The sequence below is a fragment of the Mauremys reevesii genome, linkage group 2 (assembly GCF_016161935.1).
Source record: "Mauremys reevesii isolate NIE-2019 linkage group 2, ASM1616193v1, whole genome shotgun sequence".
NCBI classification, from domain to species: domain Eukaryota; kingdom Metazoa; phylum Chordata; order Testudines; family Geoemydidae; genus Mauremys; species Mauremys reevesii.
This window is the reverse complement of record NC_052624.1, coordinates 40861069-40888583: the sequence shown is the minus strand read 5'-3', so window position 1 is coordinate 40888583 and position 27515 is coordinate 40861069. Positions and strand designations below refer to the sequence as shown.

The window sequence follows — 27515 nt, the reverse complement described above, 5'->3', positions numbered from 1 at the left end:
GCTATTGCCTCCTTTCAATCCCTCCTGATAACACTGCCCTCCCCCTCCCACTGCCCCCAAACTCTTTACTTCCTTCCCTAAAGCACTGGATATGTCAGAGAAACCAGATGAACGATGAATATAACAACATAAAGGAACATCTGCTGAACATCAGAGAAGTGTGAATCCATGAACCAGGTTTATAAATGGCTACAGGCCACAGTGACAGAAACTAGGCATACTTATAAATAATACTGGTAAGTTAAATACAATATGCGCTTTGCCTTATAAAGCCAATGATCTCTAGCCTCTTTCAACTGGCAATCATAAAGTAAAAATCAATGAGTTTAGATCAAGCTTATGTTGTGAGCCTTGAGGAGTAAACCACCTGTATAAAAATATCTGTTTTCTAAAATGATATAATTACTTGGCTTGATTTGGCAACATTTAAATGCTTTGTCATATTTTGATTGTTTTGCAGCACTAGAACATCTTGATCTTTTTACAGAACAGCTTGTAGATAAACATAACGTTTAATTTCATTTGGTTTGCTGAAACAGAGAAGCTCCATTCCTATTGGCACCATGTATTATTGACCAGTGTCCACACCCAGCAATTCCACAAGCACTGTACAAGTGGCAAGCCATATCAGACCACTGGGCCTTCCTTTTCCCTGCCCTCTTTGTCCAGTGAGAGTCCTGTGTTGGCCCAAAAGTCCTTTGTACCTTTGCCTTCCTTTCCAGGGACCCTAGAGAGGCTTTTTTTTTTTTTTTTTTGGTAGTTGGGAGCCCATACATTAGCAATTGGCCATTCTGAAAAAGACCAGAGGCTAAGTTTAACTGTGCTTTTCTCTCTGGTTAAATAGGTACAAGGAGAGGAAAAGAAAAAGCCATGGAGCTAATCCGTAGAATTCAATACGTTTTTGATCAATCAGGTGCATATTGTAATCAATATATGCTATAATACGGCAAACCTGGTAAGGTGCACCATGACTGAGAGGCCAGCACTGAAAACCCAATAGTCTCTAGCTCTGAATAAGATGCTACATTCATCTATATGGCTAAAGTGACAGGGCTGATGGAAACACCATAGGTACTGTGGCTTAGCCATTAGGTACCGTAAATCCTGTGGCCTAGCCATAATATTTCAAGGTACAACATAGTGATTCCTAGCTTGGGCTCTGAGGGCAGTCCAACCGCTGGTTAAGGCTCTCCAGGCCTAGCACCAAGGGTGCTCTCTCCTGTCCATTCCTCTAGGAGAGGCAATTAGCCTATGTCCCCTGCTGGGCCAGCTAGCCTGTGTTGAAAGGCCCAAACTCAGACGAGAGAGTTTTGTGTATGGATGGGAGTTAGGAGAAACACCTGGGTAAGAGCCTGAGCTCCCTCTGCAGTGAAGACATGCCTCCAGCACCTGCTTCCTTGCTCGGCATCTTGCTTGCCATGCGGCTCCACAGACCATCCTATTCCGCTGCTGCCTTCCTATTCCGCTGCTGTCACTACCTGGGTCCTGCCTTTTCAAAGAGCTTCTTTCTGTCTTGGCCAGGAGAAGGGGCTGGATCTGCTCTCTCACCCTGGAAGATAATGGGTCAGCAGGGTGGGGGTTGAAAACACACATCAGTGCCCTAGTTGTGCCCTGGGTGATCGCTACTTCCCACCACTCCACGCAGTTGTAACGAGGTTGAGTAGTGCCTGTATAAGAGAAATTAAAACTACTAATTATTCCTCAAAAAAGGTTTTTAATGACTTTCAGCAATAAAGGCAACACATACAAAATAAGAAAAGCAAGATTAAAGATCAGCACTGAATAAGGATTAATATAAAAGGCAAGTTATACTGAAGACAAGCACAAGTACATGTCATGTTATTATTCATTAGTTACTTACTACTATTCTTAATACTATAGTATCGATACAAACTTGAGATCAAATTATCTCGAGCAACCAGACTTCTTTACTCCATAATCTTACCCGGCATTCGTCCGAAAATACGTTACCCTTCAGTTGGCCATTTTCCGCACTGGCCAGGTACAGACAGTCGAGAGGTGCACGGCCCTTCCATTCAGGTGTGGGTCAGGTTTCCCCTATGACCGAAACACGCACACAGTCCCGTTCCTTTGTACTTTTTATCTGATCTGTCAGCCGTGTTTTAAAACAGACCAACCAATTAGGGTGAGCCAAATTGTCAGTGTGGTTAGCGTAGTCGCTTTGTCTGTATAAGTTATGCTTACTTATCGCCTTATAGCCAATTGTTTTAAATGTGGTTAATGTGGGTTTTACCAGTTATGCCTGGGGAGCTAGGAGTCAGCATAGAATCTGTTATCTGGTTGCAGCGCATTTTGACCACAAGTTTTAGCTTATTTCTGCAAGGCTTGCCCTTTTCACCTCTGCAAGGCTTGCCCTTTAGAGATTCCAGAAGTTAGAGGCCTAACATTGACAATATCTTTGTTCATTTCAACCTTGGCAATACTTTTGTTCAGAGATTAATCACAAGCTGCATGAGAAAATTAAGCTAAAATTAAAACACTAAATAGCAAACAGAAGGCTTTTAACTCTCACAAAGCGTACATAGATTTCATTTTATTTATTTTGATTTTTCGGGTGCCCATTCCAAGTTCTAAGACCCTCTCAAAATTGGAAACACTCAATTAGAAAAGTTAGAATTTAACAGTAGAGTACTTGGATTTATCAAATGTTTAATTACAAATAGACTCTCCAACAACAAATACTCTCCAACCACATCAACTCTATTATAAGACTCCACCTGAAATCCCTGGCCCTGCCACCTATTTATTATTATTACAGATGCTGGTAAGAAGGTCTAAATGGAAAGAAAAGGGCCACTCTCTTTTAGCCAGATGAAACTGACAAAATAACACTTTCACGACAGTTGTCACTCGATCCTCCAAAAGTAGGCCTAGGGCTCATGAAACTTCAAAATTGTGAACCTGAGTCATACATGGGAGACTCGACCTGGATGCTCTACTCTACTCAGTGCATCTGATTGCACAACATTACGGGGGGCTCATCTGGATTAAACTGTAGCCAGTTCAACTACATCCATTCTCCAGCTTCCAAGAGAAACTGAGTGAGGGTTATTCATTTTGCTGTATCTGCTCGGTCAGGTGTGATGAAAATCCAGAGCTGGGAATCAGCAGCATTCACTGCCCCCCCGCCCCTCCCCTCCGCCCCATGCTTCCTCACTAACTCCACTGCAGGCTTCATATCCGCACTGTACAAAAAGGGTGAGCAAATCAATGCTTGCACTACCCCATGTAGGAGAGCCCTGGGGGCAGAAGAGTAATTGCCCCCCCCACCTTATGACCATCCAGAAAGGCATGAACAGAGTCCCATAAAAGTAACTCCATCCACCCCAGCTAGTTACCACCACAAACCCTCAAGGACTATTATTATATATTTGTCTAACATTAGGCTTAGAGGCCCCAGTCGGGACCGGAGTCCCATTACATTGGAAGCTGTACAAAAATATAGCAGAAGACAGTTCCTGTCCTGAAGTGTCCGACCATCTAAAAATGACAAAGGGAAGGGGGCAGAGACAGTCGTCATGCATATCATCATCACAGGGGCTTGGGGTTGATGTTTTAAACCCACCACATTAAATTCCCTCCCTTCACAATTCCCCACCCTCATCTTCCTCCCCAGCAATTCCCAGCCTCTGTTCCAGTGTCCATGAGTCCTTCCCTGCTGACATAAAACCCGTCTCCACGCAAAGGAGCCATTCACTCATAAGCTAAATCCATGAAACAGGCAGGTAGATGATGACACAGTCAGCTAGTTTTGTGCATGTGTCCCAGGGGGAGTGAACTGGAACACTGAGATCCTACAGTACATACAGCAGAACAGAGCCTCTGCTCACTATGGAAGCTGAGCTCTGGTTTTCAAAGGGTTTCATATACTATTTTTAGCACTTCCTACAGCAATTGGTGCTGCATGGCTGCCTCTGAATTATATGGTGTTTTAATTGGAGGAACTGATGTGCAAGGAAGGCGAGGGGAGAGGAAATCCCCCAGAATCCCTGAGGACGTACTTGTCAAGTCTTTGGGTGACAGGCTTGCTCCATGTGAACTCTGTCTCCAAACACTTTTGTGCCAGCACTAAATGGAATTAAAAGAATTTCGGGTCTTAACAACTGCTGTATTTCTTTTCTTTGCTGTTCTAATTGTATCGTTACACCCACTGCTGGCAGGGGCTGAATACTGCCTTTTAACATCTCTGGTGGTTCTTCCCAATGACACAGAATATTTAGACCCTCTGACTACTGAGCTTTCATCCTATACATTATTTGTAAAGTACCTGAATTTAAATCACCGTTTTGATTTTTATGTCTTGTCTCAGAACCAAGTAGTACTAAATTCCTCATCTGTAGGCTACATAATAAGCAGTTAGATACCAGAAATGAAGCAGAAACATAGGTACAGCTTAGGATGGCCAGGCATGGGAAGACTAAAGACAGAAATGAGTTGTATCATCTAGCAGGGTGCTGCTGCACCCACTTTTCGACAGACCTTTACAAATCCTAGTTGTCTGTGCATAGGCACCGAGGAGTCAGGAGACCTACATTCTATTCCCAACCCTTGTGCTGACTTGCTGCGCGATCTTGAGTCAGAAATGTTCAAATTTGTTACTGACTGCGAGACATCTGAATTAATGTATAAACAAGGCAGTAGGAGCTGTGGGGCTCCGACCACTGAAAAACAGCCCACCTTTACTATGGTGCCTAAATATGGATTTAGATGCCTAAGTTTAGGCAACCAAGCTTAAACATTTTGGCCTTAACCTTTCCGAGGAATCTCACTTTCCTCATCTATAACATAGGGAAAATAACACTCTGACTTTTGCAAAACACTTTTTATGGAGGGGAAAAGTGCTAAGTATTATTCTTACGGGTGTTATTTTTACAATTTCACTCTGGTGTTAGCTATGCAGCACAGTATGTGTTGTATGACCAAGTGGTTTGTTTTCTCATTCAAATGCCCTGATCATTACAAACTGATGCTTGATAGACAATACTCTGGACTACAGGTACAGCTTCAGAATCTAAGGTGGGGTGGGCAAACTTTTTGGCCCAAGGGCCACATCAGGGAAGAGAAAGTGTATGGCAGGCCATGAATGCTCACAGAATTGGGGTTGGGGTGTGGGAGGGGGTGAGGGGTCTGGTTGGGGGGTGCAGGCTCTGGGGTGGGGCTGAGGATGAGAGGTTTGGGCTACAGGAGGGTGCTCCATGCTGGGATTGAGGGGTTTGGAGAGCAGGAGGGGGATCAGGGCCAAGGAGGTGGGGAGCGGGGAGAAGCTCAGGGGTGCAGGCTCTGAGCGGCACTTACTTCAAGCAGCTCCCAGAAGCAGTGGCATGTCCCTTCTCCAGCTCCTTTGCAGAGGTGTGGCCAGGCAGCTCTGTGCACTGCCCCGTCTGCAGGCACCGCCCCTGCAGGTCCCATTGGAGCACAGGAGGGGGCTATTGGAGCGTGGAGGAGTCAGAGCGGGGCCATGCCACAGCTTCCGGGAGCCGCATGGTGCGCCCCCCCGACCCAGAGCACTGGTGGGAGCACTGGAGCAGGGCCCGCTCCCCAGCAGGCGCTCGCAGGATGGCTTAAAATGGCTGGTGGGCCAGATCCAGCCTGCGGGCTGTAGTTTGCCCACCCCTGTTCTAAGGGATAGGGCTAATGGAGAAATAACCCTATTCATTTAGCTATGAATGTAGCATTTATAATTTTAAAAATTCACTCTCCCCTGTACTTTATTGCCCATCCTCATTACAGCATGGATCAAACACATCATAGTGCATGGCTTTCTGTTTAAAGTTGCCACGGCTGTATCATTACTCGGATGAGAAGTAGCTGAGAGAATATTCATTTTGTTCCCATTCATCTTTTTAGCTGCTATTTGGTAATGAACCACTTTTTGCCCAGAGTTCGGTGCTACTGTGAGTAGTAGTAAGTGCAGGTGTCAAACTGTGATTTATCTGCTGGAGACTCATGGGGCTCAATGTTGCTGACTCTCTAGAGACGTTTGCAAACTGTACATTTTGAGTGTGTGCTGCAGAGAATATGGGTTGGCTGAGGTGCTCCATGTGATGCTGCTTGTTTTATAATCTGTACAGGGAATGAATACGCAGTGTTAGATCCTATTTTTGTTTGCAGGCAAGCATGAGAGTTGAGGGTTCCTGGGACACCCCACAAAGGGCCTGATCCAAAGTCCATTGAGGTTATCAGAAAACTTCCCTTGACTTCAAGGGGCTTTTAATCAGGTCAAAAGTGCTAAATATTTGTAATATATTTGGTCCTCATTAGTCCATGTGCTTGGGGCTCCCGGGTTTTCCTGAGCACAGGTCTCCCACATGTTAACACAATGTGTTTGTGTCCTTGGTCAACCTCTCACCCCACCTGCTACCTTCTATTGCAGGGAGATTTCTCAACCTTTTTTTGTACCATGACACCACTTTGTTCACACACAACTGCTTCTTCCCAGATGCCTCATAAATCCTTTCTCCCACCTCTTCCATTCCTGCGGCGTTGCACTGAAGGAGGGGCTATAGGAGCTGGCACAATGGTGTTTGGGTGGTTCTGGCCTCTGAGGGCGGCTGGGGGCAAGTGACTGGGCAAATCTGCTTCAGTGGACAAATTGGAGGCAGGGAGTGGGACCCAGCTCTTGAAACCCCATGAATGCTGGCAACCCAGTTAGGGAACTGCTCTAACCAGCAGAACCCTCTGCTACCAAACAGCCTGCGACTGTCAAAAGTAAGAAACCCAAAATAATACAGCCCAAAATCATGCAGATGGGAGTGGGAAACTGCAGGCTGAGACTCCTTGAAAGAACATCCAATCACGGCTGCTTAACAGACCTAATGTGCCACAGCACGAAAGCTATAGGGCACATGCCATCCAAAACATGTGATGCCAGCCATGGACATGAGTTGCCCAAACCCTGAAGATCTTAGCCTGACCCATGCAGAGCCTGTGGTTTTACACAGTTCCCAGGACTGTCTCCCCACCAGCACAGGTACCTCAGCCTTTGGTCTCCTAGAAGCAGCTGCATCCATGTCCCCTCCCTGGCATGGGTGACAAATAGAATCATTTTTATCATTGGCCTGGACCAATGGGGTGGCAGAAAATCTTGACCTAAGCACAGATTGGCAGTAATTGTTGAGCGCAAATGGTGCACTCAGCTCTGATCAAGGCACAGGGGAAAAAACACTCTGAAGTAACAGGGGAGTGGGAGAGAGGAATCCCGAGCAACCCCACCACTGCTTCTTAAGCATGTAGAAGAAGAAGAAGAAGAGGGAGCTCAGCTCTGAGTGGGAGTCTTGCCCTTCTGCACAGTGATGCAGGCTACTGGGAGAGACTCCTGGCTGCAGGGGTGGGGGCAGTAAGGAGGGGATCTCTTGGGAAATAATAAGGCTGGGGAGAGTGGGAGCTCTGCCCCTGCTTTCAGCAGTGGTGGGTGAGCTGCCCTCCTAGGGGCTTCCCCTGCAGCTCTCCTGCATTCAGCAGCTAAAATGGCTCAGAATGTGACTATTCAATCACAAGACTGTCGGCTGGGCAGATACGCGCAGTCTTGTGATCTTTGTGTCTCTTGATCTAAAAATATTGTAAAAAAAATGTTCTTGAGCATCAGTATAAATATTGAAAGCCCTGAATTTTTCCTGATACCAGGGAAATTGCTCCTCTCTGTAATTTAGTCCTGATACAAGGAAACTGCGTAGTTAGAGCAGATCCTACACAAACGGGCATGTAGAAGGAAAGAGGCAGGTGTTCAGCATTTTGAAAGTTACTGTTTTCATCTATAGCATTCAACAGGCATCAAAGATATTTATAAATCATTTTTGCTCCACAGTCAGCTCTCCTTAGGATCCAGAGTAAAAAAATCTGAAATGGGGGGAAAAATCCAACTTTGGGGATATTATAATAGTTTAGTCTCAGAACATCTGCTAACCCCAATAAAAAAGTGAATACACAGCATAAATCCTATACGGCTGTGATAAATGACGGGGAGGGGTAGCTTCCTTTTATGGAAACCCAGCTAGATATAAAATCCCTCGTGGTAGCTGTTCTCTACTTGCTTTACCTATAAAGGGTTAAAAAGTCTGACTGCATGCATAGGTAAAAGAAAGTGAGTGGGCACCTAGCCAAAAGAGCCAATGGGAAGGCTAGAATTTTTTAAAATTGAAACAAGCCTCCCCTTTTGTCTGTGTGGTGTCGTTCTCCCAGAGAGGCGACCCAGAGCAGCAATGCTGTAAGAAGCTTTAAGGCAGGTATGAAAAATCATTAAATCATACCTGGAGCCTACTCATTTGAAACCCCAGATATGTAAGTAGATCAGGAAATGTTTAGGAAGACGCAATTAGGTTGATCTCTTATTTCTTTATGGCTTGCAGACTTCTCTGTGCTAAACCCAAATGCTTTTGTTTTGCTTGTAACCATTACATTGGATGTCAAGAAAACCACTCTTAATGCTTAATTATTATATTTGCTCTTTTTAAATCTAGCAATAGTCTAAGTTCCAGATGTACTGTCTTTTCTTTTTGTTTTTAATAAAATTTACCTTTTTTAAGAACAGGATTGGATTTTTGTGTTCTAAGAGGTTTGTGCACATGTTGTTTAATTAGCTGATGGCAACAGCTGATTTTCTTTGTGTTCTTTCTCAGCTCTCCCACGGGGAGGAGGTTGGGGGGGCTTGAGGGTTCCCCAAGGAAGGAATTCCCAGGTGTTCCATCCTGGGCTTTCAAAGGGGGGATTTTTGCACTTGGGTGGTGGCAGCATCTACCCATCCAAGGGGTTTAATACCAGCCTGGAGTGGCCAGTATTAATTTTTAGAATCCTTGCGAGCCCCCACCTTCTGCACTCGAAGTGCCAGAGTGGGGAATCAGCCTTCACAACAGCTATGTCTACTACTACTAGTGAAGACCCACCAAATCAACTGCAGATCGCTCTCCAGTCAACCTCGGTACTCCACCCTGAATGAGAAGAGTAAGGTAAGTCAGCGGGAGAGTGCCTCCCCTCGACACAGCGCACTGTAGACACTGCAGTAAGTCAATCTAAGCTACGTTATTCACATAGCTGGAGTAGCGTAATTTAAGTCAACTTACTGCGGTGGAGTAGACATAGCCTCAGTCAGAGACATAGCACATGCAAGAAGAAATAGGAGGGGAACACAGCAAACTGACAGTTCCCATCCTATGCCATAATCCCAGGAATTGTTAATATTTACAAAATTAACAATGGATTTCACTGGTGACACTCTCACTGCCTCGGACTGCCATGAGAATAGTTAAAGTTGCCCCCTGCTCCAAACCAGCAGAATCATTATCCATCTTAAATGCCCCCATGCTGAATGCCTGTAGAAATATGATCTCCCCTTTCGCCCTTCAAACCTGCCTCTCTGTGAAGCAAGCAGCAAACCCTTTGACAATGTGGAACACCCAGGTTCTGTTGTGCATTATGTTATAACCACTTTCCCCCCCTCTCAAAAACTTGTTTGTAAGGATGATTCCTCCCTATGTAAATTAAATACACAAGTTCTGTAATGTAGTTTGGGGAAATGGGAGGGGGGGTAACTTTGAAGGGGTCCCTACCCAGGTCTCTCGGGGACTGATGGGTTTAAGGGGAGGATGAGGGTTCCTTGGGGCACCAGGAGTAAGGGTATTGGGAGAAAGAGGGGCAGTCCCAGCCCACGCTGTCCCCTAAGAATTAATTCCATTTCCCAGCCCTACCTCTGTGTAGGGCTCCCTAGCCCCCTCCCACGAGGAGGTCATTGCTCATGTTCCTACTCTAGGCTCTGCTCTTCTCCCTGCCTCCCCTCTGAGGAGCAGGAAGGGAGCCCTGCCTTCCCAGAACCAACTGTTTTCATGCAGCCTCCCAGCCTGTGAGGAGCCCAGTTGCTCAGGGCCGGCTCCACTTCCTGGCTCTCCTCCCTTGGGAGAACAATAGAGAGGCCTGGCCTCCTTATGCTGCTGCTCCCTGAAAACTCCTGCAGGTCGCAGCACTTGCCCTTCCAGCTGTCCAGCGACTCTGTTCCTTGCAAGGGAGCAGCAGGGATCCAGGTCTCAGTCTCCTTTTCCTGCCTCCATCAGCCAGCTACTGCTACTCCCTGACTCAGGTGGCAGCCACCTGGTGTGGTACACAGTGTGTCAGGGGGCTTGAAGAAGGTGTACGTGGAGGGTGTACAATGCAATACAACCTGGAGTGCTCCAAGGGGGGTAGGGCCAGCAGTGCCTTTGTTTAAGCCCAGTGTTGTAGTGGTTAAAAAAAGAAAAGAAGTGGGCAAACTTACCTAAACTAAACTCCATGTTCCCCACCTGAGAAGTGGGTAAATTCTGTTAACCCTCAACTACACCTCACTACATAAGCCACGGGCTAATTTGCAGTTTGAGCAAAATGCTTGTGTTGTTGGTGTGACTTGCCAGCTGCAAGATTGGCAGCTAATAGAGGAACAAATGCTACAGCTACATTTCCTTAATATGCAAGACCTGGGAAAAACCAAAATAAAGACTCTTGTGCTTCCAATAAGTGTAAGGACAACCATATGTTCAAAATAAAAAAAATTGGGACACTTTTATAGGGTCACAAAATACTGATATAAAAAACAAGAGCACACATTTAAAAAGAGGACTGACAACAGCAACAAGTGCACAATAACCAACTGCACACATATAAAATGGGAAATGACTGCCTAGTAAGGAGTACCGCAGAAAAGAATCTGCGGGCTACAGTGGATAACAAACTAAAGAGAGGTCAACAATCTGATACTGTTGCAAAAAAAAAAAAAAAAGCAAACATCATTGTGGGATATATTAGCAGGAGCGTTGGAAGCAAGATACGAGAAATAATTCTCCCACGCTACTCGGCAATGATGATGTCACAGATTCTGTGACATTCCATGACCTCTGCAGCTCTCATTGGCTGCGGCTCCCGACCAATGGGAGCTGCAAAGCCAGTGCTCTGGGCAGAGGCAGTGTGCAGAACTGCCTGGCCACGCCTCCGCTTAGCAGCTGAGCAAGGGGGATGTCGCCACTTCCGGGGAACCCCCTGGGTAAGCACCGCCCAGAGCCCGCCTCACCTCATCCCATGCCCCAACCACCTGCTCCCTTCCCCCGCAACTTCTGCTGCTGCTTGGGGGGACGGAGCCAGGTAGGAAGCCTGCTAGCACTGCCAGCCTCCCTCCCACCCCCAAGCAGCTGGGCCACCCTCCCTCAGCCCCCACACAAGTTTTATTCACTGGAATTTTTAGTAAAAGTCATGGACAGGTCATGGGCCATGAACTTTTGTTTACTGACGTGACTTTTACTAAAAATACCCGTGACTAAAATGTAGCCTTAATGATAAGGCCTCCGCTGGAGCAGTGTGAGAGGGTGGAGCCCCCCATGCAGGATGCCACCTGATGTACTGGGGTTTAACTGAGTCTCTCCTACTCCACCAGCCTGGATTCCCTTTCCCTGTTTTGCTGAATTAGGCTCTCTGGCTTCTTAGGATGCACGCACTCACATGCCAGACTGCAATCAGCTGTGTGTGTGTGAAAAGGTTTACCCAGCACTCAGCTGCACACCCCTTTTGAGAGATTAAACCCCAACGTATATTGTTTTGCATTGTATAGAAAAATCTGCACAGCACAAACTCATAAAATTTCATCCTTTTCTTCAATGTGAAGAGAGATATGCACTTCTTGCCCCCCAGTTAGAAATTACATAAACTGGGTTTAATAATAAACAAAACAAATTTTATTAACTCCAAAAGGCAGATTTTAAGTGGTTAAAAAGATACTAATCTGCTTTGTTATGTTTGCTAAGCAAATAAAACAAAACGTGCAAACTAAGTTTGATTCACTAAAGAAATTGGCTACAAATAGTAATTTCTCACCCTAAATATTGTCACAGGCAGATTAGAGAGTCTTGAAACTGCCCTGGCCTGCAGCTTGAGACTTCAGGTATAATTACTCACAAGCCAGATGTCCTTCCAGCTCCAGCTCAACCCTCCTCTCCTCAGTTCAGTTCTTGCTTCCAGGTGGTTTTCGTGTGTCTGTGGGTGGGGCAACCATGATGCTGTCACTCCCCTGCCTTATATAGCTCTTGTGTATGGCAGGAACCCTTTGTCTTCCAGTGGAAAAACACTGGCCTTCCAATGGGTGGGTCCAGTACCAGGTGACTGAGACCCATGGCTCTGCATGGCTGTGGCAGCCATTACTCGCACGCTGTCTGGAGTGGCCACAGGACGACTAAGGCCTTGGCTACACTGGCACTTTACAGCGCTGCAACTTTCTCGCTCAGGGGTGTGAAAAAACACCCCCCTGAGCGCAGCAAGTTACAGCGCTGCAAAGCGCCAGTGTAAACAGTGCCCCAGCGCTGGGAACGTGGCTCCCAGCGCTGTAAGCTAATCCCCATGGGGAGGTGGAGTATCTGCAGTGCTGGGAGAGCTCTCTCCCAGTGCTGGCGCTGCGACCACACTTGCACTTCAAAGCGCTGCCGCGGGAGCACTCCCGCAGCAGCGCTTTGGAGTTTTGAGTGTAGCCAAGCCCTAAGCCCTTTCACAGGCCATTGTCTTTGCTAATGGGCCATCAGCCCTGTCTGGCTTTTTCATTGTTGTATTGGAAGGACTAGTTGTGGGTGACACCCAAAGTAGCACATTTGGGCTAGTCTACACTGGCACTTTATAGCACTACAACTTTCTCGCTCAAGGGTGTGAAACTCTCCCGCCCCCAAGCACTGCAAGTTTCAGCGCTGTAAAGTGCCAGTGCTTCCAGCGCTGGATGCTATTCCCCTCATGGAGATGGGCTTTTTAGAGCGTTGGGAGAGCTCTCTCCCAGCGCTGGTGCCGCGACTACAAAGCCACGTTAAAATGCTCCTGCGGCAGCGCTTTAATGTTGCTAGTGAAGACATACCCTTTGAAATAGGAATATTGACCACGTATCTGTAACTTCAGATACAGAAACGTTACATGCATACAAATTGGATAATCACGTCCAGTAAATCATAACCATCCCAATGATATCTTACATGAGTCATCTTGCATAAAGTCCACTTATGTCATATCCATATCATAAGCATATTTTCATAAAGAATAGGGAGTGTAATGTCACACTGGGCACTACACTATGGGAAAGATGTGGACAAATTGGAGTAAGTCCAGAGGGCAACAAAATCATGAAAGGTCTAGAATACATGACATACAAGGAAAGACAGCAAAAATTGAGTTTCTTTAGTTTGGAGAAGAGAAGCCTGAAGAGGGGACACGATAGCCGTCTTCATGTATGAAAAAAGTTGTTATAAAGAGGAAAGTGATAAATTGTTCTCCTTATCCACTGAGGACAGGACAAGAAGTAATGGGCTTAAATTGTAGCAAGGGAGATTTAAGTTAGACATTGGGAAAAACTCCCTAACTGTAAGGCTAGCAAAGCACTGGAACAAACTAACTAGGGAGATCTGTGGAACCTCCATCACCAGAGGTTTTTGAGAGCAGGTTAGACAAACACCTGTCAGGGATGGTCTAGATAACCCTGAGTCCTGCCCCAGTGCAGGTGACTGGGCGACGTGACCTATGATTCTAAAGGCATATTTCTCTGAGGGGAGGATTTTTTTTAGTACTTCAATGTCAGAAGGAGTTTAGCATGAAACAGAACAAAGGTGGTTAACATTCACTTTCAGCAAAACGACACCTTTGATAGTGCCTACCCTCGGCTTCTGTCTTCACTCCAAAACCTATTCATCACACTCACCTCTCGTTCCACTGGCCTCCTCCTGGGAAACCCAGAGCAGGTTCTACTCTATCTAAGCGGATGTCTTTGACATTTTGTGGTTATAACACAAGATTGATTGTTTATTCCCCCAAAATGTGGATGCCAAAGGTCATTTTCGGCATCCTGAAAGCAGTTTCCAGGACATCATATGAAAAACTAGAGATAGTCACTTTAAACAATTGCAGCTCTCAAATAGCTCCCGATGGCTGGCCAATCAACTTGGCCATGATGTACAGGTAAGTGCAAAAGCATAAAGCATAAATCTTAAAGATGGGCCTTGAACAATAGGGTGGTAAAAAACCTTGAACCTAAACTCAAGATTGCCCAAAACAATGACAAATCTGCCAATGAAAACATTTTTCAGAGGAGAACTACCTTCTTAAAGCTATCATAGTTCCATTTCCACTATGAGCTCCTCAATGGCACAAGAGCCTCTGCCACGCCTGAGGCTCAACCAGCATCCACCCTTGGAATTTACATGTATAACAGAATGGTAGAATGTGTGTGGGTGGTGGCAGTGGCAAACAAGCATCTGGATAGACAGGTATTGCTAATAAAACAGAAATAGTCATATCTTAGTAGCAAATATTTACATTCTGATAACTTCCAAAGGACCCATTGTGCTGGGCACTGTTCAAACAGAAGAGAGAAACCCTGCCTGACTTTGTAACAAGATGCAGTATTTTCCAATTCTTAGAATGACATAGGGCAATAAATTTAACCTACTAAAATAAAGCAAACCTTTAATTAGCAACCACTATATAGAACATACACACAATCTAGACATAGTTCAAATTCAAGCTATTATATATTTTGCTCTAAGATGTTGGCACCGTTTAAAAATAAAAGGAATGACAGCACTATCTCCTCTCTAATTTCGCTTTTCTTCCCCCGTTTCCCTCCTTCCACTGTGTATCTCTGGGGATATTTTCATCTTTTTCTGTCTTGTTTCCTGTTTGTAACGCTTTTTAAATCTCAGCTTTACTTACTCTCTCAGATCTTTTTTCATCTTTCCTTGCTCTTCAAGAAAGCTCTTTCCCCAGTCTGCCTCCCTCTTCAGTTTAATATTTTCCCCATCAGGATTCTCTCTAGCTTTCTAATCTCTACTTCTTTCATTCACTCTTCCCTCCCTTCATGCTTGCAGACTCATTCATCCCTAGGCCCTTCACTCCCCCTTTTCCTCACCAAAATCCTCTGTTTCCCCATCTTTCTGCCCCACTAAATGTTTCAGGGTCCTGAAAATCAGGCCACCTTTGTAGATGCCTGAGTAAGGATTTAGGTGCTGAACTTTGGCATCCACATATGTAAGACTGCACACTGAAGACTCAATGGAGCTCAATCCGCTTACCTTAAGCAAGAGAAATTTGATGGGGGTGATGACCACACTCTGGAAGTACTGACGGGGAACAGAAATGTGATAAGAGGGCTCCTCAATCTAGCAGACAAAGGTTTAACCAGAGCTAATGGCTGAAAGCTGAAGCTAGAAAATTCACATGGGATAAGGCAATATTTTTTTTAACAGGGGGGTTAGCTAACCATTGGAACAATTTACCACAGTGGGTGGTGGATTTTCCATCGCTGGCAATTTTCAAATGAAGATTTGATGTTTCTAAAATATATTGTCTAGTTCAAACAGGAATTAATTTTGGGAAGTCCTTTTGTCTATGTTATCCAGGAGGTCAGATTAGATGATTACAATGCTCCCTGTCATCTATGGGGTTCTGGCCTTGTAATCTGTGAAAATTTGAGCCTAAACTTTTTAACAACTGTCTATGAGAGAAAGGGACAAAAAGGTAAAAGTTCTGTGCACACACACACACGCACATACAGAGAAACTTCCTCTTCTCAACCCCCAAAAGGCCCAAGAACGGGGCCTTTATTACAGTGGTGTTGATATATAGTCATCAGATACAGACTGTTTTATATAGTAAATCATTTATAATGTAAGACATTTGAACTGTTTCCTTTTTTTATTTAATGCAAATCCCATATCTCAGGAGTTTGGGCATGATTTCCTGCTTGCTGTCTGGATGACATCAGAAAGGCTGCAATTGGTTGCTTAGGTCTGAAATTCAGGAGAGAGGAAACCTAGGGGTAAGGAAGGTCCTGACACCAGTGATCCTGTTATGAAGATATGCTCCTCTCCATGCACCTTCCATTTAGCTTTTGCCCTCCTAGAAGTCCGAAGTTATTTTGAAATCACCGTGTAAGGTTTTTTTCCCCCTCAATGAGCTCTCATGCTATTTCAGATGTTAAACAATGGGCTGCTTAATTACTGCACAACTGCAGCTTCTGGCCTTGGGTGTGGTGCAGGTTTTGCAGAGATAAATGTAACTCCTCTGACATATTCAAAAGCTATTTACAACAGTCCTTCAATCCAAGCAATTTCAATGCAGAGATTTAAAAAAAAAAAAACACCACTTATTTTTTAAAGAGAAAACTCCAAAAAATGTATTTTAAACTAACAACTGGCAGAAATAACAATTTCTTCAAATGAGAACATTTTCTTCCAAATATAGTATTTGGCAGTTGGCAGCCCTTCATAGAGATAATGTTTTTTTGTCTCCCCTCTCCTCCAATTTAAAAACAATCTTCAAGGGGAAAAAGTGTGACACACCGATATGAAAAAAAAGTGAAACTGATAAAAATATATCACTTCTTAGACAGAAGGCTTTACATTTTAACTAACTTGTATCACACACAAAATGCCATAGTACAACTAAAAATGAAAATAAGTAACAGGAAACTAGGTTATGTATATTCCCCAAGAACATTACCTTATTTTTTTAAATTCTACTGAAGAATGCAACACAATACAAATAAAGATTTTATTAAAATCACTTGTAATATTATATGACGTATAACGAATTTATGTACTTGTGCAGGAAAACTTACAATAAAGCATAACAGTACATGTGATATATGTGAACAGAAAATATTTCATATTGTTTTTCATATACATATAAATATAAAAGTTAAAAATGGTGACAGTGATATACTAATTGGTTACATGGTTTTATTAGTAATTAGGCGAATGTATAATATTGTATTCCTTAAGCAAGGTCTTAAAAGCAGTGCATTTGGCAGATTGCTGTTGATTGAAGAGAGTCTTTGCTTTCTTATAAAACGAGTAACAGCATTTCTTCAGTAAACATTTAGAAATATTTTAGGCACATGCAGGAAAAAAAAGAAGAAAAAAAGCCTTAAAAACACTGGCACATGCCAGTGACTTATTTGTTCTTTGCTGCCAGAGGTTTACGACTGATCTTCTTTGACTTATCATTATTCTTCTTTGGCGGTTCGGGGTTTGCCTGCATGTGTCTGCCATAGAGACTGCAAAGAAATGAGACAAAAACATTTGTGATACCATCATAACATATGGGCTTTCAACCAACTGCACATTACACAATGCATTTAGCTACTGAAGCTCAAGAAAGCAGAGAGTCATTAGTTTATTTTATCTGTATATGCTTGAAATTCATATTAGACTTTAAGCTGCAGTACATAGTATTAGTTTTCTTTAACTCATCAGGAGGTTAACTCTAGGAAAAATGGAGTTTAAAAACTGTAAAGGCGAAAATCAGTTTTGCCTTCAGAAAATGGCAACCTTTATATAGCACAGTTATGGAATAAAGGCTCAGAGTATGTGTATTTAAGTCAACAATGACAAAAATTGGGTTGAACTGGAGAGATAGAGTACCCATTTACAGCACAGTGAGCATCACGCCTAACCAGAAAACCCAAGGGCTCGATAATGTGACAGAGAGGAATGGTGTCAGAGTCTTCTCTGTCTGTTCACACATGATTGATAGTAGTGGGATAGCTACCAACACATCAATGCCACATTAATAAGTACCACTGATTAAATGCTGACAAAGTATCCAACAATTATGATGGCTAGCATTCACAGCAAAGCTAAACAGACTAAATGGCTGAGAAGATTTAACTAAATATCAGATAATTAACGGATAATTTATGAATAATCCTATTAAACTACATTGAAAGCCTACTCAAAATAAATACAGCTCAAATTTAACTTCCCTTATTGACACAAACTGCTTTTTAGAGACATTTTCAGAGGGGATGTCAGTGTGTCTAGAGGGGAAAGTATCCTGAGCTTTGCTTTCTCTAAGACTTGGTCACATTACAGAGTTAGGTTGACATAAGGCAGCTTATATCGACCTAAATATGTCAGTATCTACACGACAGCCTCGCTCCTGCTGATGTAAGTGCCTGTAGCGGGCCGGTGTGGCCCCCCTCCTCCCCGGGGAGGGTTGAGCCCCCGACACAGGAAGGGGCGGGGCTACAGAGTGGTGAGCCCGCCCCTCAGAGGGTCAGACGGCGACCCGGAAGGATAAAAGCCGGCCCTTCCAGCCCAGTCAGTGCCCAGCCACCGGGGAGAGCAGACCTGCCTGAGGGAGCTCCTAATGGAGGAACCGCTGGAGCCCCGGGCAGCTGCCTGGACTGGCCGGAGAGCACCCCACCTCGCTACTGGGAAGACCTGCCGGAGCTTCCCCACACCACCTACGACGAGGAGCCACTAGGAACTCCCCCGCTACCGTGCTGTTACCCCGAGGAATCCCCGGAGCAGGATTGGCCAGACTTCCCCGATGAACTACCCGACCTACCCCCCAGCCCGGGTTGTGAGGAACCCATGCAGTGGGACTTCCCAGGACCAGACGCCGTGGACCAGGTAGGACAAGAGGGGGATATTGGAAGTGGCCTGGGGGCAGCCGACCTCAGTCAGGCTACTGATCAGACAATACCCATGTCAGTGTGTTGCGGTCAGGATCCCCACTGACCGTCAGTGGTAACGACCGCTGCCTAGGGCCCCGGGCCGGGACACAGTGGAGTGGGTGGGCCTGTGTCCCCCCTGCCGCCCCACTCACGGGTGGCAGTTATCCCCCTCACCAGACTGCTCAGCCTGCTACAAGAGGCCTGAGCTCCCGTACTGTTTACTGCTCAGCCTGCTACAGGAGGCCTCAGCTCCCGTACTGTTTACTCGGGCCGGTGTGGCTCCCCTCCTCCCCTCAGAGGGTTGAGCCCCGGACCCACCTGTTACAGTGCCCTACTACACTGACATAACTCCACCTCCACGAGAGGCGTAGGGCTTATGTCGGTGTAGTTATGGTCATGCAACCTCTGTGTAGATACTGCGTTCCTTACATTGGCAGTTGGTGTCATTCTTGTCAATTTCATGTCTGCACTGGAGCCATGAAATTGACAAGAAAGTCAGCTCCTGGCTCCCCACCTGGACTGCTGCTGGGTCTCTGCTCCCAGCCGGACTGCCACCTAGGCTCCCGGCTTGGGCTGCCACCCGGATTCCCTGCTGGGAGCCCTGCTGTCCCCATACCCCCAGGATCCCGCTTCCCGCCAGGAGCACGGCAGCTGACTGGACTTCGGGTGCGGCTCTCTGGGGGTGGGAAGGTGAGAAGTCCAGGCGGACAGTTGGACTTCCAATTGTGGGGGGCTGAGCCCTGGCGCTAAGCTCCCCCCACCCCACTGCCCCTCTTCAGTTGGTGGAAGTGCTCCTTGTGAGGATGCGCATTACCGACAGAAGGAGGGTAGTATGCACATCAGCCACCTCAGTAATTAAGTTTGTAGTTTAGACACGTCCCATTTTAGTTGTACAAACACATGGAACGATGACACTACTGAAATCCCTCTGAAAGGTGTCCCCTAATAATACCTCAGTATCACTCTGCTGTCTCAGTGACTATCCCATGCTATCAGATTGCCAACCAAGTTTGACACTAACTTTTTGAAATTAACGTGTTCCTTAACTCAAAGTTACCTTCAGTGACATTTCCCATGAACAGAATGAATGGCATTACGGTAAGCGATAGGGTCACATATTCCCAGAGTGAAGCTAAGAGCATCCTAATGCAAGATGCTCACTGGTAATGTTAGAGAGTTTCAGCTGGCCTGACCAGTAAAATGTACCCCCAGCTCATTAATGTCATACACTGTATCTGATACGTAGCATGGAAGGTATCACTGGAAAACCACCACCACACTGATCATTAATATTCTTGCGTGGTGTATGCATGGTAAATGCCTGCGGGATCATAAAAATATGAAGAAAATGTGGAACTGAACTGCATTTACTAGACTAGTCTGCGGAGTGAGTAAACCGGTTTCTCCCAGTCGAAGGACAGGCTGACACCTCCAGCTAGGTGTTATCAGAGTCAATTCGCAATCACATGTCAAACAGCAGTTAATTTGCATTTCAGCAAACACCACTGGGGGAAGTAAAGCAGCACGGGATTTCTTTTACCAGCAGTCTCCATGTCTTACTTCCTCACAGCTTGAATTAACTTTACTCTGGGGCTTGCCTTCAGAAGCATCCATTTCAAAGGGTCACTGGACCATAAAAGAGAGGGGCAAAGAATCCCAAGTTGTTTTTCACCTAAGACGACAAAGGAACTGAGCACGTTGGACTTTGTGGGAGCTTCTGACCAGAGGGTGGTCAGCTTCTTGCTGGAAGGTAGTATGGTAAAAATCTTACCTTGAAGCAAGACTGTAGTTCTGTTAAGTCTTGGTCTCTAGAAAGTGATATTCACTTTTATTTGCTTGTACCCATTTCTAATTTTATCGTTCATACTTGAGCTCACTTAAAATCCTCTCTCCTTTTGTTAAGAAACTTGTTTTACTTCTAATCTAAACCTATCCCGTGCTGTGTTTGATTTGAAGTTTGAATGGAAGGAGATACTCTTGTCAGAAGACACTCCAAGATAAAAATGAAAGAGCTGGCTCTTTTGTGGCTACGTGCAACTGACTATTTGAAGCACCATTAGCAACAATTTTATGATGTTGAAAAGTTACCAGCTGATAAATGGAAATACATGCTCAAATCTGCGAACACATATACTATGTTTTACTATACACTAGGTTTATAGCTATATACAATGTTTTACTATTTTAAGCTTGATTTCTGACGCTAAAGAAATATTAACATGACCTTGGAGTGGAATATGAACATTTTTCATATATTACTTTTAATCCTGTTTATTATAGTAGTGTCTAAGGACTAATCAAGAAAGGGGCCCGACTGTGCTAGGTGCTGTACAAACCCAAGGAGCATACAATCTGAATATTGAGAAACTCAACACTGGGCCCTCGCAGGGATGAATTTAAACAGAATCCCTGGATCTGAGCCCCCCAAACAACCAGAAAGTCCTTTTTCTCACCATAGGCACTAAGAAGCAGGAGGGGATACAGGGCTCTAGGAGCATCACTGCACAGCTTGCTCTTCACCCTATCCTGCCCTCACAGCTTCTTCCATCAACTGACATTGGCTCAAGGTTGGGGAGAGGAGGGGCTTTAGAGCTGTGGGGTCAGAAGAGGAGGAAGGAGGACTCTTAGGGCTTGGAGAAGGGAGAGGAAAGCTGGGAGACTGCTGAAGTAAGTTTTCCATGTGTTTCCCAGGCGGGGTTTCTGGAGGGGAAGTCAGTGTGGTATTTTCAAGTGTTGCCTGTGGATTTTTGCGGGAGTGGATACTGGAGTCCACATTTTCTGTGCTTTGGGAACATCTGATGTGTATTTTTCTTTTCTGAATGGCACTGCTGGAGTTATTTCCCTTTTTCTTGTATAGTGCTAAGGCTGTAGTGTTAGGAATCTGTATCCACTTTTTGTTAAGTATCTGAACTGGGTTCTGGCATGTTGCACAGAAGAAACTCACTAATAACTGGGGGAGACGCTGCAAATTAATGCATTTGGTAACTTAGAAGTAAATGAACATTTTTTTATTGTTTATCATAAAATGCATTTTCTCTCTTTTGAGAACTGATAATTGTAGTGTCATTTAATATACCTGACAATATCTCATAACACACTATGAAATGTCTTGCAGTACAGCTTGTGGGCTATAAACTAGCTGCTGAGAAGCAGGGAAAGACTGCCGTTTTGGCACAAAGTTTGAAGTCTGCAGATTGGCAGAATGTGGATTAGTGGGGGTTCCCCTGAGGTAAGGGTGTGCGTGTGCGTGTACGTGTGTGTGTGTGTGTGAGATGCATGTTTCTGCCATGGAGAGGCTGGATTCTGACAGTGTTAGTATAAACAATGGAATTTTGTCAAAGGTCTAACTGGGCAACACTCTTTTTGATCATTTGTCACGAAAACAGAAAAACTCAATTCAGTTGTACTTTTTTTTTTTTTTTAAAAAACACCGGTGGTACAGTTTTTTCTTAAAAAAGAATTGTGTATAGATGGTATGCAGGGTCTTTAGGGTTCTAACATCTTTCTTCTCCCTTCCGCCATGTGTGGGAGTATTAAATTAGTGGTAGTACCTTGGCTTAACTTGTAAGACATTCCTTGTGCCCTTTCTTGTGCGAACCTAAAGCTTCGTTGGCAGAGTTAAATTACTCAGTTGGTGGGTTCCTTGGAGAAGTTTCAAGTAAGTTTCAGTTGCACATTGCTATCTTACCTCAAGATACACTCCTTGAAAACTATCAAACTAACTAGTCTTCTATGCAAAGGGAGAACCAGGATCAGACATCTTCAGATTGTATCAACTCTCCAGGGCAGGGACTGTCTCTTTTCTGTGTTTGTACAATAAGGCCCATATCCCTAGTGTAACAACAACAACATGCAAAAGGAATGAATGGGTACACCTCAACCTAACAATACATTTGGGACACAATTCTGCCTTCTCTTATACTAAGGAAACTCCACTGAAGTCAGTGAAGATAGAACTGGGCCCCAGATGTTCATAATTTTCAGTGGGTTTAAGGAATACCACCAGAAGTCACTCATGGCTCCCCACTCAAAGCTACTGAACTGGGCTATTCAGAGGGCCTACCTATATGGATTAAAAGAAAATTAAACTCCATTTGGTTAGAATGGATCTGGGCTCCATTTAATCAATCCATGAAGTGATTTGTGGTACCTATTATAATGATACTGTGAGCACCTGGGGTTTGGAATGTTGAGTTTAATGGTGCCCACTATCTATGGGAATTGATCAGTAATCTGGTACACAGCTTTACATCTGGTAATCTGTAACATCATATGTTTACATGGATGTTTATTTCTATGAGGAATTCTACACCCAAATCTCTGTCAACAAGCTAAAACTAAAGCATGAACTCTGGATTGCAAATACACACTTCAGGCATCTGTGATTACCCCATGCAACAACTGTTATATACACCGCTACCTCGATATAACGCGACCCGATATAACACGAACTCGGATATAACGTGGTAAAGCAGTGCTCCGGGGGGCGGGGCTGCGCACTCCGGTGGATCAAAGCAAGTTCAATATAACGCGGTTTCACCTATAATGTGGTAAAAAATTTTGGCTCCCGAGGACAGCGTTATATTGAGGTAGAGGTGTATATGTAATAATTATAATAAACGTTTTAAAAATCTCTGGTGAACACAACTGTTTCCTCATATACAAATATCACAAAACCCCACTGCATCTCCTATCTGCCCCACTGGAAGTAACAAATAAGAGTATTGTAGCTGCTACAGCAAAACTAACAATATCATGTGAGAAAGATGCTCATTAAACTTCATCATTCTGTCCTCTTTAATGATGCCTTTACTTAATAAAAATTCCCTAAGCAGTTGCCAGGATATTAGGCGAAGTCTTTGGTTATGTATCAGGGGTCGAAGCTGTCACTAGCAAGCATGCAGTTCAGGAGGTGCATTCCCAAGAGGAAAGAATGAATACAGCTTTCTTGTAATAAATTCAGAGAGAATCAATAACTGCAGCTTGCTACATTACTTAAGCATTTAAGAAAGTAGGTGATCCTTCTAAATTAAGCTACAAATTGCTAAATGTTGCAATTTACAGCATTAACTAACAGGCATGAATTGAAAGGCACTAACAGGCATGTAATGTGAAAACACTGAATCTTAACATCTGTAACTTTCAAAAATAATTACTGTTTAAAATTCACAAAGTTGGAAAATATTGTAATTTTTTTTAAATCACTATCAAAATAATTTCCCCCATGCCCTTTCTAGTCTATGTTACCTACCTCAATAACTAAAAAGCTACATCTAAAGGCAGAGAAGGGAACAATGAACAAGCACAATCATAGTCACAATGTATTAAACATGCAGAGGAAATATCTAAATAGTTTGAGACCAGTCTCAGCTGATTTCAGAGTAAGGGTCAGAGTCTGACTTGGACTCCCCTCCCCCACAACAATATGTGTAGATCTGTGTTCACTGCAGATTGTTTTTTTTAAAGGCTAAAAACATGACAACATCTTAAGGTAAAAGATTTGGGGCCCTGAGCATTTCCAAAGAGATTTCAAAATACAGCCATGGGAAAATGCATTGCTTTGTCACTGTGTGGCGAAGGCATAACTATAGGGGTTTTTATGTAGCGTGCTATGAACATGCACAGTTACTCACAATCCTGGATGAAATACGATCATCAGGTACCATACCATAAAAGGTGAGAAAAACATGAAAGATTCAAAATGCTGCTGCTTGCTGTAAATACACTGCTAGCTACTCTAGCTTGTTTGCAATGATTATTATTAATACCTTAGATACTGTAGCTAAATATTTATTCAAAAGAACACACACACCCCAACATTTCTCTCCCCCAGCCCCCAAGCAGGTTTTAGCCCTGCCTGTCACTGTTTCAGTATCTCCATGCTGCAAATGGGACTGGCGTTTCCCTTTGTAGGAGCTGCTACATTGCCAATGCTTCCTCAAGGTAGCCCTTGTACTGGGAAGGAGACAAATCCAGGGAATGCAGTTCACCTTTGCAGTGTGTGAAAGATGGAATTTTTAACTACTTTGTTAATTTACCAATAACTGTTATGTTTGTTAATTAGGTGACTGTTAAATTAACAATAAATAAACCACCAAGTAATATGAAAATCTGGTTTCCTCACACATTCCAAAGTGAACTGCATTTCCTGTGTTCTAAGTAGGGCAGTTCAAATAATAAAAAATGATTCACTTATTCAATTAATTTAGCTTCACCCCCATGTTTGCAAATGCTCTGAGAACAGATGGCAGAATTGTCAGATGTATTCATTATTTGAAATTATTTGTGAATTTCTTCAGCAAATAATTCTTGGTATGCAGCTTGTTAAAGAACAGTTCACTGCGCATATTTAAAGCGCAGGCTGTGCTGGTTAAACAAGTCTTGTGGTGGTGTTTCTGCTTTCAGATTGGTTGGCTAATATCACTAAGCAACAATGAAGTGCTGCCAACATTATAACAAAGGGCTCCCACAAAAATGTTCCATCTCAGTCAGATACACATGATGTTTCCTGGATAAAATAATTTTCCCACCAAAACATGTCCATCAATTCTATACTCCTCCCTTCTCCAAATCCATCACTCTTTCCCATTTCCCAACACCTTATGGTAGCTGCTCCATGTGGCTCCCTCTCCTGGCGGCTGTACTTCACCGCAGCACCAGTGATGGCAGGCAGGTATCCTGCCACCTCAACTGGTAGTGGTAGTAGCAGATGCATTGTCCTGCACCTTCTGGCAGTGGCTTGGTTGTCAAGTAAGGAACAGGATATTGCCTGTAGTGAGGAGCTGTAAAACCATGGCTCTATATGCGATTTAGAGTAAATATGGGCAACTGCTGTAGCTCTTGGAAGTGTCAGATCAATGGCCTTCCTCAAGGCTCAGTTCTTGCACCGATACTGCTCAACGTGCACATCACCGACCTGCCAGCTACACTCTCCCACAAGTTTATCTATGCGGACATCTGCTGCAGCTACCTAGCTCAGTCCTTTTCAGAAACTGACTAGGTCTTGAATGATGATATGAAACTCATGGCAGACTCCTGTAGTTGATGGTGCCCACTGCTGAGCTTTTCCAAGAAGGTTTCTAGTGCATTTCATCTGCATAATGCAAGCCACGAATTTAAAGTTTTCCTCAACAGCCAACGCCTGCAGTATGCTCTAAACCCCTTTACTGCAATGTGACATTGGATAGGTCATTAATATACTGAGGGAAGATGGCAGCCAAAGTCAGCACTTGAAACAATGTGCTCAGAAAATTGACTGGTTCAATCTGGGGTGGAGCGCCTGGATACTCAGAACATCAGTCCATGCTATTCAACAGCAGAGTACTGTGCTCTTGTCTGTTGTCACTCATCTTACATGAGGCTGGTCACTGTAGAGCTTAACAAAGCTATGAGTATTGTTACTGGGGCTTTACAGGCAACTCTGTTGCCATGGCTACCACTACTTAGTAACTTAGCACGACCTGTATTCGCCGTGAGAAGGCCTCTGTCATGCTGCTGGCTAACAGCCATGAGAACAGCGAGCTGCTTTTGTACGCAGGCCCCTTCAAGCACCTGCCAGCTCACCTGTCTTCTAGATGTCCTTTATGGTCATTTATACCCCCACAGGACAAGACAGTGGAATCTGCTTGGTGCAATGAGTGGTCAGCGACTACAGTTGTTAATCACTTTCTTGTCACTAACTCAACCATCTGTCCACCAGGATTTGATTTGCAAGTCACCTGTGGTCATCCCTGTACCGGTTTTGAACAGGACAGACAACTGTGCAGCCAATCTCTTTAAATGGTCAACTTCAGTCTACGTCGCACATCCTTGACAAGTGCCCACTTGGCTTATTTTGACGGTGGGCTCTCCAGTTGGCTTATGACGAGGCCATCACATGGCTGGGCACATTACACACACCCTGATTATGGGTTCTATTAAATGATGGGTCTCATTTGGGTTTTGAGGTGGGCAAGATTCCTCTGACTCTAAACTACAAACAAAAGTGAAACCGACTAGCCTATTTACACAGTCCAGGCTAAACCAAAAGGCACAAAGTAAATAAAAAGAAAAGTAAACTAGGTTTCTAAAATGTTAATTTTTAATAATACATTTTAAGGTCAGACGGGACCATTGTGATCCTCTAGTCTGACCTCCCGCTAACTCAGAACATTGGATTTTCCTGAATTAATTTCTGCCTCAAGTTCAATAGCTGAGGTTGAACTACAGCATATATTTTAGAAAATGAGCCAAACTGGATCTAAAATTTTCCAGTGATGGAGAATCCACCATAACTGTCAGTAAGTTAATAAGGCGTCATTAGTAAGGTAGGTAAGGAAACTTTTACTGGCTTGTGATGTTTAATCTGACTGTGATTTTAGGTAAATTGGATACAGCAGCTTCGGGAAAGATTGATTTTATCCATAGTTCCTCGAGATGATCTGTGTTAATGAATGTTAAACGTTTTTGTTAAAGAATTCCAAGAGGATGCTTTGCAATTCTTTTATAATAAAAAAGCCATCTTTTAATACCCTCTGAGCATAACACCTTTTTGAATTCTGTACCTTAGATAGGCACCTTGATAGAGCAGCACTGTTGGAAGCTTATAAAAAATCCCTTTAAAGAAAAAGAAACATACCAACAGTTGCAAAAATGACTAGTGATTTTGTGTGTTAAAGAGGCCTGATTTGCAGCTGATGGGTGCTCAGCACACCCTGACATTTTCTGAAACTGCTGAGCACCCATCTTTTAAAAATCAGGCCTCTTTAAGGTGTATTGGGTTGGGCACCCAAAAATTGAGTCACTTGAAAATCTTGGCCAGTGCATAGAGCAAAATAGAAGCATGAAGGGGATCTCTATAAAACAATCAAATGAAGAAGCAGAATGCACTTACAACTTAAAAAATTCTCCTCTTCCTGTTCTGTGAGCAGAAACCTAAATTAAGATTTCATTTAGAAAGTCTGAGACACTGACAAGATGTCCCCCAACAAATCCAGAATAGTCAAAAGGATGCCAGAAGGGGTTGTGGGCAGAGGGTCATCTTTCTCCACGTAAGGTAGCCTGACTCAAACTAGCTCAGTTT

The 27515-nt window shown here is 44.0% G+C and overlaps 1 protein-coding gene and 1 long non-coding RNA gene across 6 annotated transcripts in view; both read right to left on the bottom strand.

Annotated features, from left to right (window-relative positions):
- Nucleotides 1-645: 645 nt before the first annotated feature.
- Nucleotides 646-12008, bottom strand: LOC120399129. The gene is made up of 2 exons (XR_005594976.1): nucleotides 11926-12008; nucleotides 646-1667 (listed from the first exon to the last, which is right to left on the bottom strand). It is a non-coding gene; the product is annotated as an uncharacterized LOC120399129 (long non-coding RNA).
- Nucleotides 12009-16558: 4550 nt separating this feature from the next.
- RSU1 (Ras suppressor protein 1) overlaps nucleotides 16559-27515 on the bottom strand; it is a 190241-nt gene continuing 179284 nt past the window's right edge. For 2 of the 5 annotated variants that reach the window (XR_005595240.1, XR_005595241.1), the window contains exon 10: nucleotides 16937-17050. Coding sequence is in view for 2 of the 5 variants with exons in the window: in XM_039528010.1 (XP_039383944.1) it covers nucleotides 16948-17050 (103 nt within the window). In the remaining 3 variants the exon portion in view is untranslated. Of the gene's footprint in view, nucleotides 17051-27515 lie in introns of all 5 variants that reach the window. The other 3 variants (XM_039528010.1, XM_039528007.1, XR_005595243.1) reach the window with 3 other exon arrangements.